We start from the raw sequence: 19410 nt of genomic DNA on the forward strand, positions 1-19410 counted from the left end.
CCGGGTTCAACCTCCGATGAATGATAGAGAAATGACTGCTACCTTCATTGAATGCCAAGCTGGCATGTTTTACGAGAAAATGATAGGCATGATGGGACAAAAATTCACAGAAGTTGTCCGAATGGGAGAAGCCTTGGAAGAAGGGATCAAATCAGGAAAAATTCAAGATCTTACAGCTTTGCAAGCTGTAAACAAAGCCATTCAATCTGGTTCTATCGGCGGGGTTAAAAAAAAGAAGGAAGATGCCGCTGTAGTCATGAACGTCCAAGGGCATAAGCCGAGCCAAGCCATTACATACTTTAACCACCCACAATAACCTTTCTACCCTTACCACTACCCTGAACCCTACCCAGCTCCACTATCTCCTTACCCTGTCTACAACGCCCAAGCAAACTACTACCAACCCCGAGCACCTCCACATCAAAACCCACGTCCATATCAACCCGTCCAAGCTCCAGCTTACCAAAATCGACCACATGCCACACCTAGAGCTCGTCCAAACCCTGACACCAAAAACACTCGTAATTACACTCAGTTCGTTGAACCATTGGCTCAATTGTTTGAAAGAATGAAAACAGCAGGCGTAATACAACCGATTGAAGGAAAAATTCCCGATCCTATCCCAAAATGGTTTGATGGTTCCAAGCGCTGTGCATACCATTCGGGAGTTGCCGGGCACGCCACTGAAGATTGTTATGGGCTTAAAAACAAAATCGAAGCCCTGATTAAGGAAGGAGTAGTCCAGCTCGCTGAAGCTAAGCCCAATGTGGTCAACAATCCTTTACCTGCCCACGAAAATGCCAAGATTTGAAAGAATCCAGTGTGTGTCAATTGAAGGGTGCAAAGGGGCATGTCATCAACTTCTGTCGCTCCCGTGGGAACAATCCAAAGACAAACACACATGAAGATTACTGCTACAACTACTCACAACACCAAGGCACTGACAATACGGGGTGCCGAACCAGGAGAGACTCTGAAGAATTGGACTTGTACTCCGTCTCTGATTCGCCGGTAGTCTTGGTAGTTTGAACATGTAGTGAACTTGTTTTTTTAAATTGAAGCTTGAATCATGCCTAAAACTTTTGTTTGTTTTGCTTCATCTTTTGGAAGCTTAAATTGCAAAAACTATGAATGCATTTCTGATTTTCCTTAATCATCCATTATTGTTATTTTCTACTTTATTTATCAAAACTGCCAACTCTATGATTGTGACATAAAATGAACGAATAAATAACATACATCTCAAGAGAGTAACAAAGAAAACTCGAGTACAAGGCAATATTCCACTTGGGAGAAATCGAAATAGCCGACAGAAAATGACACAAGCATAAAATCTAGCAATTCAAGAAGAAATCAAAGTACGACATTAGGTTAGACAACCTAGTTTGCAACCTTTCCTTTAAGTACGAACTACGTTCCGACCTGATTCCCGTGGTAGGATACGTAGGCAGCCCACATAGGGTTCGGTTGCATTAAAACAGAAAATCCAAAAATAAAATCCTTATACAAGGAGAACTATGCTTAGCCTGATTCCCTCGACGAGATTCGTAGACTATCAACATACAGGTCAATCATATTTAGATAGAAATCCTACCAACCTTTAGCCAGTTACATAACAGAACTACGCTGACCTGATTCCCTTGGCGGGATACGTAGGCAATCCAGATCGGGTTCGGTCCCTTATTAGAAAATTTTAAACCATTCTTATATACTTTACGAACTACGTTCTGACCTGATTCCCTGGAAGGATACGTAGGCAACCTATATAAGGTTCGGTCACACCAGAACATAAGTTTAGCATACCTTTCTGAACCCAAAACTGGGGCATATTTTGAAAAGATATAGACGGAAGAACGGTTGGACATCGACAATATTGAGGCTACCAGACAGGAAGTATTATAGACCAATTACTTTAGAAGTGTCACAATCCGAAGTTGGCAGAATATTTTTATAACTTACATATATATACATTTACATATATATCTTTCCTTACATGCATACATTTATGTATATATATTTCACAACTTATACACATATGGTTACATTTCTTTATACATATACTTACATACCTACTTTTCAAATGAAATACTTTCTTCCAATTGTTTCACTATTGTCCATCTACCGAGGCTTGAACGGAGATCATAAGATCCAAACAAACAAGACGAATGGAACACCAACAACGTCAAGCTTCGAGTCAACACGAATCAACTTCCCCCCTCCCAAACTAAGAATTTTTCTTTGAGTGCAGGAATTAAAAGACCGCGAGATCGACAGTCAAGTCTATCCATCACGACCGAAAAGCAGCATCTGGCCCATTATGGCCTCGCCTTAAAAGCCAAATGGCTTTATTTCTAACTCTATCTTTAATTTTATTTTATCACAACAACTTCATGACTTCATTAACAAATATACTTGTTTTGTAGGTTGAAGGCGAATCAAATCAGGATTACGCGTCATTAATTCAGCTTGTCACGATACTGTCAACATCATCAGCCAAACGACTATGCTATCCCTTTACTCCATACTTTATTTATCATTCACTTTACCTACTTTAACCTTTTTACCCTGAAATTTACAGGAATCAACATTAAGTCTCCGAAGACAATCGGAGGCATCATTTGGCTATTCAGCCTCTTTCGCATTAGCCAAACGGCTACACCATCACTTTACATTACAAATTACTTTATCATTTACTTTACCAACTTTAATGACTTTATCCTGAACTTTGCAGGGATTATCATCAAGTCTCCGAAGACAACCGGGGGCATCATTCGGCTATACAGCCTCATATGCATAAGCCAGATGGCTACACTACGACTCTACTCTCTACTTTATCATTCACTTTATCAACTTTAATGACTTTATCCTGAACTTTGCAGGAATTATCATCAAGGCTCCAAAGACAACCGGAGACATCATCCACTTTACGACTTTACCCAGACTTTACGGGAATCTTCATCAAGTCTCCGAAGACAACCGGAGAGATACCATCAAGTCCCCGAAGACAATCGGAGACATCACATGGCTACACGGCCTCATACGCATAAGCCAGACGGCTACACTATGACTTTACTCCCTACTTTATCATTCACTTTACCAACTCTAGCGACTTTACCCTGAACTTTACAGGAATTATCATTGAAGCCTCTGAAGACAACCGGAGATATCATCCACTTTATGACTTTACCCCGGACTTTACGGGAATCCTCATCAAATCTCCGAAGACAACTGGAGATATCATATCATCGAGTCCCGCAAACAACCGGAGACATCACATGGCTACACAGCCTCACTCGCATAAGCCAAACGGCTATACACTTACTTTACTCTTTACTTTATTACTTTACTTTATCATCTACTTTACCTACTTTAACGACTTTACCTTAAATTCCGCAGACATCATTTATCATCAAGTCCCGGAAGACAGCCAGAGGCCTTATTACTATCATTAAAATCTCCAAATACAACTGGCGATATTATTGCATCCTCGGCATACACATCACACAAGTCCATGAAAGACAACCAGAGACAATATTTGGCCACACTGCCTCATTATAAGCCACACGGCTTCATCTTCAATCTCACGCTCATATTTATTATCATTTTTTACATTCTTTATAAGTTGTGCACTTTCAACTTTATACCAAACTCTATTACTAATTTTGACATGAATTTCAGTTTTGACAGAAATACAATCTACATACAGAGACACAGCGCAACGTGGAACTTTATCTTATGCAGTGAACTGGGGAAAATTTGCTGAAGAGGAATATCAAACTCACAAGCAAGGGTCACGGATCTACTCTCGAACTCGACTCTGTCTACGTCCACAAACAGGTGATACGTAGGTTATCCTAATTTCTCTTTCATATCCACCGCTAAAACTCTACTCAATCAACTCTTGTCACAATCTCGTATCCTTTTCTATATCCCAGTGTCTCCACAACTCAACACTGGGGCATTTTTTGGAGAATTTACATCGTGTCTAGTAGAGTCCTACTTATAGGTGTGTTGCGCGCCACATTTATAATTAGGAGGCTATAAGCATATGTTCCATTCTCGTCACCTGTCTACAACCCTTGCAAAGTTATAAATCCATAAATAACATTCTTTCAACAGGTTCGACCACAATTCTTTCCATACCATAATATTTTCCACCAATTCTCCTAAACCGCATTTTCTCAAGTTCATATTTGTTGGTCAGAACAAAATTGGCTACTACGTCAACTTCTTCGCCCGAAGACTCTTACATCATCTCCGGTCGAAGAGGGGCATCTGTTGACACCCAATTTTGTCCCTCCTTTATTTCAATTTATTTACTCGGGCTTCTAAATTTATTGGCGAGCTGAACACTTTATTTTCACTATTACTAATTTTCACTACTTTACTATCAACATTACGAGCATTACTTTATCACAATGACTCGTCATCATTCTATCTTCAGATTTTTGTGTTCGTTAAATTAATTATACTTTGTCAAGTTTTTTATTTATTTATCATAGTAAATATATTGTACCAGTTATTAAATTAGAAATCCAAGAATAATTAAATAGAGGAGGAAGGATCGACAATTTTCACCTCATAAACAATTGCTCGGAAGTATATCAATAGTGGACTCATTTTGAAGCTCATATTTTAAAACGACGTGTTATAATTTTTATTTCGTCAAAATATTATTTTAAAAGAGGCAAATTCTTGATAGCAACTATCTACCCAAAAGAAGAAAGAAAGAAAACTTTGCACTCCTCTTTCATCATCTTGAGCCGCACTCTCTCTTCCTCTTTTTTCTACATTTTATTTTTATTTTGCACCCTTTCCTATCCTTTTCACCCTTTTTTTTTTCACATGCTCTGCACATCTTCCCACATTTGATTTCTTTTTCTTTTTTTTCTTTAATGGGTTCCACATGTTTGCTCTCTTTCTGACTACATCTCTTTCTCTTCATCATCATCTCTCACGCTCCATTCTACTCCTCCCTGCCCCCCGCTCCTTCGTCCCTCTCTCATACGCTCCTCTCTCTCATATTTTTCTATAAGAGGTGGATTTTGATTCAAATAAGGGAGACTTTTCAGGTTTTTTTTAGAGGAATTTTCAGTGAACAAAATAAAAAAAAAATCGATTTCTCCTTTCCGGTGAACTTTAGCCGGAAATTACTCAACATTTTCAGAGATCCAACTATATTCCAAGCTTGATTTTTCCTTTTTCCGGTGAACTTTAGCCGCGACGAGTGTAGTCGATTCACAACTCTAGCTTCAAATTTGTTCGGGTGTAAAAGAGTAGATCGAGACTCAAATCCCTTGTTCACTGCACCCACAAAAGGTAAATCTGACCCGGCTCTGTTCATTTTTTTTTTATTTTTTTTGTTAAAATACCGCGTTTTAGAAATCATGTTTTAGGATGTTTGTATTATGGAATATTTTTATGATTACTAGTTGTTTTCTGGTGTAAATTTTGAATAGCATGTCACAAAATATATATGTTGCATACTTCTATTTTTTTTTTCCTTTCTTTTGTTCATTTCCTTCTTACCTTTTGAAATCTAGATGAATCCAGGCTTTGGTATGTTCATCAGCCGTACTATTGGCTGTCACAAAGCATGCTTTGTTTATGGTTTCTCTCAACATGTCCTTGTACACTTATATTGAATTTTGTTTAAATCCTTATGCTGTTAAGAATGTGTTCCATATGTCGGGTATGTTATCTTCCTTTATGATTTCATTTTTTTTTTTACAAAGATAGGTGTTTAGGATCAAAATGACATTTGTTCTCAAGTGTTGTATACACCTAGCATTTTAATCCTTTTTCCTCTTCGGTTTTCCATTTGTTTGAATTTAGTACGAATTAGGAGTTTAATTCTATTTCGTATAAGTTTCAATCTGCTCAAAAATTAATGGGATCGGCTTCTTTTAGTTCTTCATCCTTTTAACAAAAAGCCATGTTTGATATATGTTGCTACTTATCTTTGCTCAACGTTATGGTATTTTGGGTTGATGCCTTATTTATGTGTAGTGTGTGGTGGCTGAATTGTGTATGCATGAGGTACATTTAAAATATACATTGAATATACTCAAATATACATAGCATACATAATCCACAGGTCTGTTTTAAATCTACATTTCATATCTTTAAACCTTATCTATTGGTCACATACTAATCCTTTTCTTTCGTTTTTATGCATGACTATCGCATATGAGTCCCTCGGATTCATCATCTTCCACATTCAGTGTTGGGCTAAAGGCCCAACACAACTTCTCTTGAGTCAGCCCTCATACAGTAATGGCTAATCTGCAGCAATATATGAAGAAATTTGTTGGGCCGAAGCCCAACAGTCAACAGACCACAGCATGTCCAAGAAAATGGGCTGAGCCCATTTACATTATATCTACTCTTCTATTTTTATTTTTGTATGCATTTAATGTGTATTGTATGACTAACATTTTTCTTGTTTGTTAATTTAGATAAACTTTAGTGACATTAAGGGCTTTAGTTTAGTAATGGGTAGTTGATTCCACAAATCACATTCACTTCTATTTTCTAAACTATTTATGGTATCTATAATATTTATTTGAATAATTGATTTTCAAACAGTATGCCTATATATTTTTGGGTTAAAGGAATTATTTCTCATTATTACCATCTTAGGAATTTCAAAATGTCACTAACACACAAAATATGAAACCAATTGTATTTTATAAACATTTTTAAGATTTACCCAATTATACATATTTTAGCTGATAAAAAAAAATAGAATGAAATTCATGGCCTTTTTCATCATATTGAAGAACATAAGTCCAAGCATTTCTATACCATCATATTCATATAATATCGTTTTTACTCAAAGATCACTTTTGTCAAATTACCGTTTAAAAGGCTATTATTCACAGGCAAATGATCCTATTTTCTACAAATCTTATTTTGTGAATAACATTACTATTTAAGGCCTTAGCAATACTTTCAAGATATTTTCTTAAAATATTTAAAATATTATATTTACACTTAAGCCTAACAAATTATAAGTCCGGTCGGTTAACCATTGTTAATGGGTCTTAAAGGATGCCTAATACCTTCCCTTTAGACTAATTGAACCCTTACCTAGAATCTTAAGTTTCGCAGACCTTAAACAGAGCTAACTTTAAACATAACTTTAAACTTTAGGTGTCCTAATTCACCCTAAAATAGGATATTTGGGTTCGTCCACCCTAAAATAGGACATATTGGGTTCGTCCACCCTAAAATAGGATATATTGGGTTCTTCCACCCTAAAATAGGATATTTGGGTTCATCCACCCTAAAATAGGACATATTGGGTTCTTCCACCCTAAAATAGGATATATTGGGTTCTTCCACCCTAAAATAGGATGCTTGGGTTCGTCCACCCTAAAATAGGATATATTGGGTTCGTCCACCCTAAAATAGGACATATTGGGTTCGTCCACCCTAGAATAGGACATATTGGGTTCGTCCACCCTTAAATAGGATATATTGGGTTCTTCCACCCTAAAATAGGATATTTGGGTTCGTCCACCCTAAAATAGGACATATTGGGTTCTTCCACCCTAAAATAGGATATATTGGGTTCTTCCACCCTAAAATAGGATATATTGGGTTCGTCCACCCTAGAATAGGACATATTGGGTTCGTCCACCCTAAAATAGGACATATTGGGTTCTTCCACCCTAAAATAGGATATATTGGGTTCTTCCACCCTAAAATAGGATGCTTGGGTTCGTCCACCCTAAAATAGGACATATTGGGTTCGTCCACCCTAGAATAGGACATATTGGGTTCGTCTACCCTTAAATAGGATATATTGGGTTCATCCACCCTAAAATAGGTCATATCAGGTTCTTCCACCCTAAAATAGGATACTCGGGTTCGTCCACCCTAAAACAGGATATGCGGGTTCTTCCACCCTAAAATAGGACATTTAGGGCTCGTCCTTCTTTAATAGGACAGTTTAGGCTAGTCCGCCCTTTCATATGTTGCATGGGCTATGCACCGCCCTTTTAAATATCTGCATAAGGCTGCGCACCGCCTTTCATGTTGCATGGGCTGCGCACCGCCCATTTAAATTTCTGCATAAGGCTGAGCACCGCCTTTCATATGTTACATGGGCTATGCACCGCCCTTTGTAATTCCTGTATAAGGCTGAGCACCGCCTTTCATATGTTGCATGGGCTGTGCACCGCTCTTTTAAATTTCTGCATAAGGCTGCGCACCGCCTTTCATGTTGCATGGGCTGCGCACCGCCCATTTAAATTTCTGCATAAGGTTGAGCACCGCCTTTCATATGATGCATGGGCTGCGCTCCGCCCTTTGCATCGCTTTCATATATTGCCTGGGCCATGCACCGCCCTTTTAAATTTCTGCATAAGGCTGTGCACCATCTTTCATATGATGCATGGGCTGCGTACCGCCCTTTGCATCGCTTTGCCTGGGCCATGCACCGCCCTTTTAAATTTCTGCATAAGGCTGTGCACCGCCTTTCATATGATGCATGGGCTGCGCACCGCCCTTTGCATCGCTTTCATATATTGCCTGGGCCATGCACCGCCCTTTTAAAATTTCTGCATAAGGCTGTGCACCGCCTTTCATATGATGCATGGGCTGCGCACCGCCCTTTGCATCGCTCTCATATACTGCCTGGGCCATGCACCGCCCTTTTAAATTTCTGCATAAGGCTGTGCACCGCCTTTCACATGATGCATGGGCTGCGCACCGCCTCTTTGCATCGCTTGCATGTATTGCCTGGGCCATGCACCGCCCTTTTAAATTTCTGCATAAGGCTGAGCACCGCCTTCATATGTTGCTTGGGCCATGCACCGCCCTTTGAAATCTCTGCATAAGGCTGCGCACCGCCTTTCATATGTTGCAGGGGCTGCGCACCGCCCTTTATAATTCCCCGCATAAGTCTGAGCACCGCCTTTCATGTGGCCATTGTTTTCTCTGTTTCGGACTGTTATGTTCAGATTCCTTCATGATAAATCTTTAGTATAAAAGAAATTATTTGTTTGTATGCGTAGAGATTAGTTCCATTCGAGTTAATACATTTTCTTGGTTCATTGCAGTTAAAAAAAGTGATACCGCTTCTCCTTCGTTTTCACTTTTCTCTCAGATTCACGGTTTAGTTTTAAGCAGTTTTAAATGGCTTCATCTCTGTTTGGATTCTTCATTGGTGCTCATGTTAATTTGTAATCAATGAGTCTCGGTACTTATTTGCTGGTTTATTTGAGTTAGAATAGGTTAAAGTATTGAACTTGCTTATCAGGAGAACAAGTAACTTGTTGAATGATTAGTATGAGTCTTTCTAAGTCATTCAAGCTTATTAAAGGCTTATTTTTAGATGATTTCAGTATAGCCAGTACCAGTGGTATGTGTCATCAATTTGCTATTGGTTGTAGTATTTAAAGATCTCGAAATATGTTTCTTTAAAGGGATACAAGTATTTAAACTCAGTTCTGTCCCCTTTTTTATTCAAAAGAATGAAAGTTCAATTTGTTAAGGTTGTTGTTCCCTTAATGTGATTTGGCATTCTCCTACCCCCTAGGTGTTAACGAATAACCAAAACTGTGCATGGTATGTATGCTGCCTGATTTCCCTTTTGCGTAGTATTCCTCCTGTGTGGTTCTATCCCTTTATTCAGCTCATTTTCATACTTCCGATCGGTTTTGTGTAATCTTGTCATGAGTCCTGTTTAAGCTTAAAATCCAGTCCACTTTGAGGGATTTAGTCTTGATTTAAAGTTTCAAACATGCTAGACTTAGCGGATGTGCTTCTGTTTAAATAACCTGCAAACAATTGGAATATTTGAATGTGTTAAAAGCTAGCTGGATTCTTGTATGTGTTCTCATGAATTGATCTGTGCTAAGAGAGGTTTTAACTTGATAGTTGTTCATACTTTATATCCTTGTTGGTCTCATACATGTTTAAATGTGTCATCTTTGGCTCATTCTTATCCCCCCCTGCAATAAACACACAGCAAAAACACACTTTCAACTCCCTGTTTTCTTCATTACTTCATTCAATCTCTCTTCAATTATCCTAGTGCTTTTCTGAGAATAATAAGCATTTTCACTACTATTGAGCTTATTAGAATTGACGAAGAACAAGAGTTGTGGCAATAGAGTAAAGTACGTGTGAGTTTGCCTAAACTAGAAGGTTCTCCTTCTAAATTTTTTGCCAAATACATATTCACATACTCCATGGTTCTGTTGTTTTCTATATATGACAAGTTGGTTTGTAAACTGTCCAATATTTAAAATGATTAATTCAAATAGTTGTAGACTCTGGCTTTGCATAGCTGAGATGATTTCAATTTAAAGCTCATCTTTAGCAATCATTAGATCACGGTTTGCTCACAAATGGAAACGGACTCAAATACTGTTTGCTTTATTTTATTTCCTTGCTGGGCTGCAAAGGCCCAATAAATGTATATGTGCACACCATCTGCCATTTTATTTATAAATTACATGTATGCATATTTAATATATATATATATATATCACTTGTCTGTTGAGATTTGCTCTATTAGATTGGCATGCCAAGGTTCTACTCTTGTTTATTATTTATGTGATGGCTTATTTTGTTTTGACTGCCTGTTTCCTCTCTTCTTGTTTTTTTTTGTGACGTGTTTTTGTATATCTTCGCTATACTAATCCTTTTTCTTATTTTTTTTTTATGCATGACGAGTCCTCGAACTCATCTTCTTCCGCATTTGGTGTTGGGCTAAAAGCCCAACACAATCTCCTCGGGTCGTCTTCCATGTCCAGCCCATCCGCAGCAATGCATAAAACCTCTGCTGGGCCGAGGCCCAACAGCAGCAAAACAGATCCGCAACAGCCTTTTAAAAAATAGGTTGAACCCATTCCAACAGCAGCATGACTAACAGTCCGAAAATGGACTGAGCCCATTTAACAGCATTTGCCCCCTCTATTTTATTTTTTATGCCGTAAATTTTGTATTGCACAATTAATACTTTACTTTGTTTATTTGTTTCCTTAGATAAAATGAACCTTAGCAAAATTAGTGGGTTAGCTTTAGCATAACGGGTAGTTAATTTAAGAGAGAAATTCATCATTAGTCCCCTAAGTTTCTTTTTATATTTACAGCATATGTAGTATTTATTTTTATTGGAATAATTGATTTGCAAAATAGCATGCCTACATATTTTGGGTTAAAGAAATCATTTTTATTCTTACTATCTTAGGAAATTTAGAATTTCACTAATACGCAAATATATTTTATAAATAACTCTTTAAGGTTTGAGTCAATTACGCATATCTTTAAGCTTAGTTAATAAAAGGATAAAGAAAGCTCACATTAGCCTTTTTTTTATATTTTGTTTAGGCTCTTAAATCACAAAATCAATTAATATCTCACAATTTGAGTTGTTTCAATATTTATTTAAACACTGCACAAACTCGCGTTTTCTTCTACTTATATATTTCATGCAAATCTTATTTTAAACATCATTATTATTTAAAGTCTTTGCAACATTTATAAGTTTATTTTAAATGGCATTTTGAAGTTCCTTTTATGCAAATTATTATATTTTTTCTGCAAATCTCATTCTAAATAGCATTTTTTATTTAAAAGCCTTAGCAACTTTTATAAATTTTATTTTAAATGGCATTTAAAATCTTCTTTTATGCAAATTATTATATTTTCTCTAAATCCTATTTTAAGCAACATTCTTATATTTTTCTTAAAAACCTTAGCAACATTTCTTAGCCCATTTTCTTAAAATTTCAGGCATCTTATTTAGCATTAATTAATTAACCTAAGTCTGGCCGGATAACCGTAGTTAACGGATTCTAAAGGATGCCTAATCCCTTCCCTTTAGGATAATATAGAACCCTTACCTAGAATCACACTGTTTAAACAGACTATTAACGGAGGTTTAGCCAGCTTTACCTTAGTTAATAATTAGGTGCCCTAATTCACCTTAAAATCAATTAGGTGGTGACTCCTTAAAATAAAGCAAAATAGGAATCTCCAATATGTTGTACTCTAAATTTAACCCGGTTAAAATGGGGTATAACAGTACTTTGATTACATGATCTATTACTACTATGATAAAAACGGAAATAAGCATGAAAATGGAAATAGACTAGTACTGCGAATTAGCAAACTATAAAATTAAGCAAATCAATCATCCTTAATAACAGATCCATCACCAATCAAGTGATATATTTTTCCTTCAGGGTGCTCGAAAAAATCGGCAACATCCAAGTGAGTAATATAAACTTGATCTTCAGAGATAAAATTAGCTTCAGGATTTTTATCTTTCTTCTTTAGTGATGCTTGATAAAGCTCAACCAAGTGTTTTGGCGTATGACAGATACGTGACTAGTGTCCTCTTCTACCGCATCGGTAGCATCTATTTTCTGAGCCACTTGTTTCTGCCACTTCACACTCCTCATCTTTCGTTTTCCCCTTTTGGTAGTAAATTCTTCTTTGATGAATAATTAGCCCCGGGGGAAGAATTTTGATCATGACCACGACCACGACCATGATCACGACCGGGGCCATGACCTTTTCCACATCCAGAGTAGTGAGAGTGCACCTCATTCACTTCAAGGAATGGGGTAGAGCCAGTAGGTCGATTCTCGTGATTCTTCATTAACAAATCATTATTTTGTTCAGCCACGAGAAGATGAGAAATCAATTCAGAATACTTCTTGAAACCTTTCTCTCGATATTGCTGCTGCAGGAGCACATTCGAGGCATGAAAGGTGGAGAATGTCTTTTCCAGCATATCAGAATCACTAATTGTTTCTCCACATGGTTTCAATTGAGAAGTAATTCTGAACCTCGCAGAATTGTACTCAATAATTGACTTAAAGTCTTGTAACCTTAGATGAATTCAATTGTACTGTGCTTTTGGGAGGATAACCATCTTCAGGTGATCATACCTTTCTTTCAAGTTATTTCATAAAATAAGTGGATCCTTGACGGTGAGATATTCAATTTTTAAAATTGAATCAAGATGATCATGCAAGAATATCATTGCTTTAGCACAATCTTGATTGGATGCCTTATTTTTATCTTTTATGGTGTCTCCAAGACCCATTGCATCTAAATGGATTTTAATATCTAGCACCCATTTTAGGTAGTTCTTGCCCGAAACATCAAGGGCAACAAACTCAAGTTTTGTAAGATTAGCCATAATTATAGAAGAAAAAAAAAACGTACCTTAGTCTTCAAAATAACTTCTTGAGACAGTAGAACATCGTGTTGATAACGTGTTATAAAACTACATAATTGGAAATAAATAAGAGAAGCAAACTAAAATAACTTTGTAGAGAGAAGGGAGATATTGTATTATCACTTGTTGATGGTATTACAAATGAGAAGACAAAGGTCTCTATTTATAGAAGAGTTTTGCCTCTCAGTCTTCAACATACAACTTGTGGAACTTGTGCAAATTGATTTACAATTTGCTACAACTAAGCTACAACTATGATACAACTTACTACAACTAAAATACAACTAAGATACAACTTGCAAGTTGTATTTTATCACTTAATGTGCAAGGGGTATATTTTACACTTAATAATACATTCAAATATCTACTTGTAAAATAGTTCATAACACTGTGCAAGATCTTTTTAGTATTTAGAGAAAAGACATGTTTTGGCCCCTGAACTTGGCAGCAAAACTCACTTTAGCAACTAAACTTAAGTTGTATTTATTTACCCCCTTAACAACTTTCAAGTTAATTAAATACCCCCTTAACGGGTGACGTGACAAAAAAGTGTACTCAATTTCTTAAAAGCGCGTGGGATGAAAAAAAAAACACTAAAACTGATCCCAACTGTACAGATGTCATCTTCTAATTGGATGATATATTAAGATTTTCTTAATATTTTATTTTCCATTTTAAATTAACTTTTTTCTTTTCTTTCTTATTCTTTTCCTTTTTCTTTTCTTTCTTATTCTTTTCCCTTTCCCTTTCTTTTCTATGCTCTCGCTTCTGCTCTCAATCCGCATCTTCTTTCTTCTTCTTTTAATTTTTTTTCCTTTCTTTTTCTAGATAAATTGAAGAGAGCAGATATGCTTGAAACGATAAATTGAAGAGAGTAGATATTCTTTTTCTAGATATGCTTGTTATTCAAACCCAATTTAAACAATACCCACTTATCTAAATCACTTATTTCTCCACTTTTTGTTACAATTTCATCCTTTGAAGCTTCATATCTTCAGTTACAAAGCACACAAAGCAAAAAACTCACTTGAATTGCTGTGAGGAATAAGGAGATGGGGGCAGCAGCAACAGCTGAAACGATGGGGAATAAGGAGAGGGAGAGGAGGGGTGAGTGGGGGCGGAGGGATGGGGGCAGCAGCAACAGCACAAAAATGAAGAATTCTTGGTATACTTTATTTCGTGGTATTCTTTGACAGTGTCAATTTATTTTATACAAAATTATTATATTTATAGTCGTTAATTTATTAATTTATTTCTCTCCAACATTTAATCCATGGAAGAAGAATAGGGTGGGTTAGTGATGAATTGTGCTATGAATTAGGGAACGGGTGGAGTTTTGTTAATTTTATACAATTAGTTTTTTTTTTTTTTTTTTTGGTTTGGGATGGTGTTGAAGAAATGAATGTATTTCAATTTGGTGTTGATTCTGGGTGTTGCTCATACGTGAATGTTGTTGAAGAAAGAAGAAATAGCAGCAGCGAGTTGGGGGAAGAAGGAGAGGGAGCGGGGGTTGGGGGTTAGAAGGAGAAGGGATGAAGAAGAAAGAGAAAAACTAAATAAATAAAAATAATTAAAAAAATATTTAATGGCGTGGACCAATCACCAGGCGAGTGGTGAACAACACCAAGATCTCATCTGGTCCAGGCCATTAAGGGGGTATTTAATTAACTTGAAAGTTGTTAAGGGGGTAAATAAATACAACTTAAGTTTAGTTGCTAAAGTGAGTTTTGCTGTCAAGTTCAGGGGCCAAAACATGTCTTTTCTCTAGTATTTATCTTCTTTAAGTTTTCTCCAGCATTGGTACGGTTCTGATGGTATTCATGGTAAAGGTTATATTCGGATTGTTTAGAGTCTCCATTGCTTACTTGATCAAGGTTTGCCTTTTCTGTTTGCTTTGTCTTTTGTGATTGTCATTACTAAATAGTAAAGGGTACCCAAGAATATCAATCGATCCCATATAGGGACTAGCTTTTGTGTTATATGTGTACTTATCCTCTACCTTTTCATTAGTTTAGTTGTCACTAGTTAGTGTCTCATTTCCATTTCCAGGAGAATGAGAGAATCGTGAAGACTGGAGACATAAAAAAAGGATACAAAGCAATTTCTGCCGCCTAGGCTGCCATTCTGGTTTGTCTCATCAGGTACTACAGGAAATTTTGCTACTGCTCCAACATTATTTAAGAAGGTGGCAATAAGTGATGCTTCCACTTTGGTTATCAAATGACTCTCAAAATGTCAATACTCAATTGTCTCGAGATGTAAGAGTAACGGTAAACCATGCCCCTTGGCATAGGCAGAGGGGGGAATTTGGCTGCCATGAGATTTGAGTCATATAATTGTATTTTGTTCCTCCCAGTCTCTTTATCTTTTATTTTTAGTGGGACTGATTGATATATCATAGATTAGTCTATGCTTCTCTTCTTTAAAATGAGCCTGATGTTCGAGTTTGTGTATTTTCTAAAGAGCGTCAATGCTGTAGAGGACTTTTCACCTCTTAATTCAATTAGGGACAATTGTTTTCTTGGTCCCTTATTGGAACATTCTTATTTCGTTCTGTTGATAGTCGAAGAAGCTCATTTAACCACCAATCAGAAGCATACATGTTTTTGGTCTCTATTACCAAATCGCTTAAAATTGTTAATCCTTTGACATGAAGTAAAAGTACCAAAATAACTTCTTTTTTTTTTTTTTTTTTTTTTTTTTTGGTAATTAGGCATTTCGTTAACAAAAGTATGATTACAAAGCTGAGTCAGACATTGGATCCGACTGTATCAAAACTGCTAAAGGCAAAGCCTTCTAGCGTACCTACAAATTAGAAGAAATATTGGTCTAAATAAGTCCTACTTGTTAAAGAAGCTCTAACATTACATAGACAAACTATTCTTCTTGCTAGTGTATCCTCTGTATTCTCCTTGTGCAAAAAAATTCTCAAGTTTCTCTCTATCCTCATGGCATGTACAAATTCAGCATATATTAGTTTCAGAACTTTTGCACCTTGACTTCTGCCCTTAGTCTTGAGAAGCAACCACTGCTGGTGTTGTGCCCAATGCTGCCCAGTTGGATGGTTCACCTGAAGCTACTGCATGAGTCGATTCCGTATCTTGCTCACAAAAGGACAAGTGACAAATAGATGGTCTCTTGTTTCATCCTCTATTCTGCACATCACACACTTGAAATCCACTTGTATCTTCCAACCTATTAACATTTCTGCTGTAAGCAGCCTACCATGGAGTTGTAGCCATACGATGAAGATAGCCTTAGGATTAGCATAATTCTTACAGATCAATCCCTTCCAATTCATCTTAGGAAAGTTTGGTACCATCTGTAAATAACACTGTCTGGTAACACTCTGCTTACTCTGATGTCTAAGTTGAATGTGTCCTAGTCTGTCTCTTGCTTCCATAATCTTCCGGACCATCCAGCTTGCTTGCTTTGGGATTTTCAAGTTCCAGCATTTTCCCTTTTATGTAATAACTATTGATCCATTTAATCCATAGTTTGTCTTCTTTTCTAGCCAAATCCCAACTAGTCTTGGTAACTAAAGCTTTATTCCAAATTTTGAGATTAGGAAGATTCAAACCACCTGCTGTTTTAGGGGAACGTACCTTATCCCATGCTACCAATGCTCTTTTAGTGATGGTGTTAGTTCCAGACCAAACATAACTTCTACTATATGCCTCAATAGTTTTCATTACCTTAACAGGGATAATGAACAATTGAGACCAATAAGCCTGCACACCAAATATCATTGTTTTGACAAGTGGAATTCTTCCAGCATAGGACAGTTTTTTTTTGCCGTCCAAGATGAGATCTTAGCCACTACCTTATCAATTAGTGGTTTCCATTGCAGTATAGTAAGTTTCTTAGTGGCTAGAGGGATGCCAAATACCTGAATGGCAACTCACCATGGCTGTAACCAAGATTCTGTTGGATCAAAGCCTTGTCAGCCTGCGGTACACCACCATAATATATAGAGCTCTTGGAAAGGTTTGCTTTCAATAGAGTATGAACTTTTCATGTAAAAGCTTCACAGATTGAATATCCTCTAGAAAATAGTAGCAAGTCATCTACAAAACTCAAGTGAGTTATATCAAGTTTTTTACATTTGGGGTGAAATTTAAATTGCTTATCCCGTTTAAGGTCCTACAGTTGTCTGCTCAAGTACTCCATAGAAATTGCAAATAGGAAGGGGGATCTAGGATCCCCCGCCTAAGGCCTCTCTCTGCATTAAATGGAGTGGTGTACTCTCCATTCACTAGTATTGAGTAGTTGACAATAGTAACACATGCCATCACCCATTTGTTGAAATTGAAAGGGAACCCCAAGCCTTCAAGCATCTGTTCTAAATAACACCAATCAACTGTGTCATATGCCTTCTGAATATCCACTTTTATCATGCACCTAGGTGAGATTTGTTTCCTGTTATAAGCTCTTACTATCTCATGAGCAAGAATGACATTATCTGAGACCTTTCTCCTTGGTACAAACCCAGCTTGAGTTTCAGAAATCACTGAACTGATCACTCTTCGAATTCTTCCTACCAGTACCTTTGCTATAAGCTTGTATAGCACTGTACAACATGCTATTGGTCTGTATTCTCTAATAGAGGATGTATTAGCTACTTTAGGTAATAGTGTAACAGCTGTACAATCCACTGCTCTATTCTTCTCCCCTGTAGCAAAGAATTCTTGGACAACATCATATACTTCCTGCTTTATCATAGACTAGGCCTTCCTGAAAAAGCAAGCATTAAATCCATCCACACCAGGGGCCTTGTCATCTGCAATAGTACACAGACATGCATAAATTTCTTGCTCTGACTCTACACAATTCCCTTTGTTGACTATGCGACAGTATTGGTCCATTCTTCATTACCAATTTATTTACTGTAGTTAAATTTTCCTGAGCAGATCCCATAAGTGATAGGTAGAAGCTTATGATCTCCTTTTTAATGGCCTCTGGTTCCATCAGCTTTCCACCAGTTATAGCAGTTAGTTCAGTGATCTGCTTATTTCTATTGTCCGTCTTTCATCACTGCCTAGAAGTATTTAGTATTAAAATCTCCCAATCCGATCCACATAGCTCTAGACTTTTGCTGGAAAATTCTCTCCTCAATTAATGACCATTTCTCAAGTTGTTGCACCAATTGTTTTTCAGCATCAGCAAGTGCATCTGAGTAATGATCAACTAGTGCACTTTGAACATCTTGAAGCTCACTTCTGATGAGAGCTATTCTTTCTGAGACCCCGAATTCAGTAGTGTTCAACTGCTTCAAGACATGTCTCAGGTTCTTCAACCAAACATTGTTCATTTTATTCTTACTCGTTTGATCTGTCCAGCTAGCTTCAACTAGTGGTAAAAATTGATCGTGTTGTGCCCAGATGTTAGAGAACCTAAAAGGTGTTATAACTCGTAATGTATTACTCCTCATTGACAATAGCATAGGAGAGTGATCCGAGATAAAAGGGAGCTGATAATCCAGAACCAAATGGCCAAATTGCATCATCCAGTCATCATTCCTTAAAGCTCTATCAAATCTACTATACACTCTATCCCCTCCTTGTTGTTTGTTAGACCATGTGTAGTAGTCTCCTCTCCAATTCAACTCATTCAACATTAGGTCTTGCACACATTCTGCAAAATCTTTCACTTCTCCCCTAGTTACTGATGAGCCATTCTTCCAGTCCTTAGTATTAAGCATAACATTAAAGTCACCCCACAACGACCATAGTTTACTAATTTGTGAGCCAGATGATTCAGTTGTTCCCATAGAGTTCTCCTCTGCTCAATGATATTATACCCCTAGATCACTAACATAGTAAACTCTACTTTTAAGTCCATGCTTTTAACTTGGCAATGAATTATGCTTCCTGAGCCAATATGTCAACAGTGAACATATTACTATCCCATAAGATCCACACTCTTCCAAAAATAACTTTTTAAAATACGTAAAATGTTATAATGATGTAGTTTAATAAATAAAGATCGTAAACTTATTTGTTAATGGAGGAACCAATAGCATACTATTACAAAGAGGTTGACTGTACCGTTGCGTATCAGAACGAAACAAACAGTCTTCTAAGCAATCTTATTAATAGACGGTTAACTGCTTCGTTGGAATTCAGAACAATCAAATTGAAACTGAAGGACCAAAATCACTTAATTATGAGTTGCATCAACAGAATTAGCAAAACTTATGCCGC

At 36.9% G+C, this 19410-nt stretch overlaps 1 protein-coding gene and 1 long non-coding RNA gene across 2 annotated transcripts; one reads left to right on the forward strand and one right to left on the reverse strand.

Moving 5' to 3' along the window:
• The first annotated feature begins 11714 nt into the window (after positions 1-11714).
• LOC132638382 (uncharacterized) lies at positions 11715-15753 on the forward strand. Its single transcript, XR_009581707.1, has 2 exons — positions 11715-14372; positions 15257-15753. It is a non-coding gene; the product is annotated as an uncharacterized LOC132638382 (long non-coding RNA).
• Positions 15754-18245: 2492 nt separating this feature from the next.
• Positions 18246-18977, reverse strand: LOC132614435 (uncharacterized). The gene has a single exon (XM_060328892.1). It carries the CDS (start codon positions 18975-18977, stop codon positions 18246-18248), a length of 732 nt encoding a protein of 243 aa, XP_060184875.1.
• Between the last annotated feature and the right edge of the window lie 433 nt (positions 18978-19410).

This window comes from Lycium barbarum, chromosome 1 (assembly GCF_019175385.1).
Source record: "Lycium barbarum isolate Lr01 chromosome 1, ASM1917538v2, whole genome shotgun sequence".
Lineage (NCBI taxonomy): Eukaryota > Viridiplantae > Streptophyta > Magnoliopsida > Solanales > Solanaceae > Lycium > Lycium barbarum.

Coding starts and splice junctions, on each gene's coding strand:
- LOC132614435 (XM_060328892.1), bottom strand. CDS start 18,977: ATGGGAACAACTGAATCATCTGGCTCACAAATTAGTAAACTATGGTCG.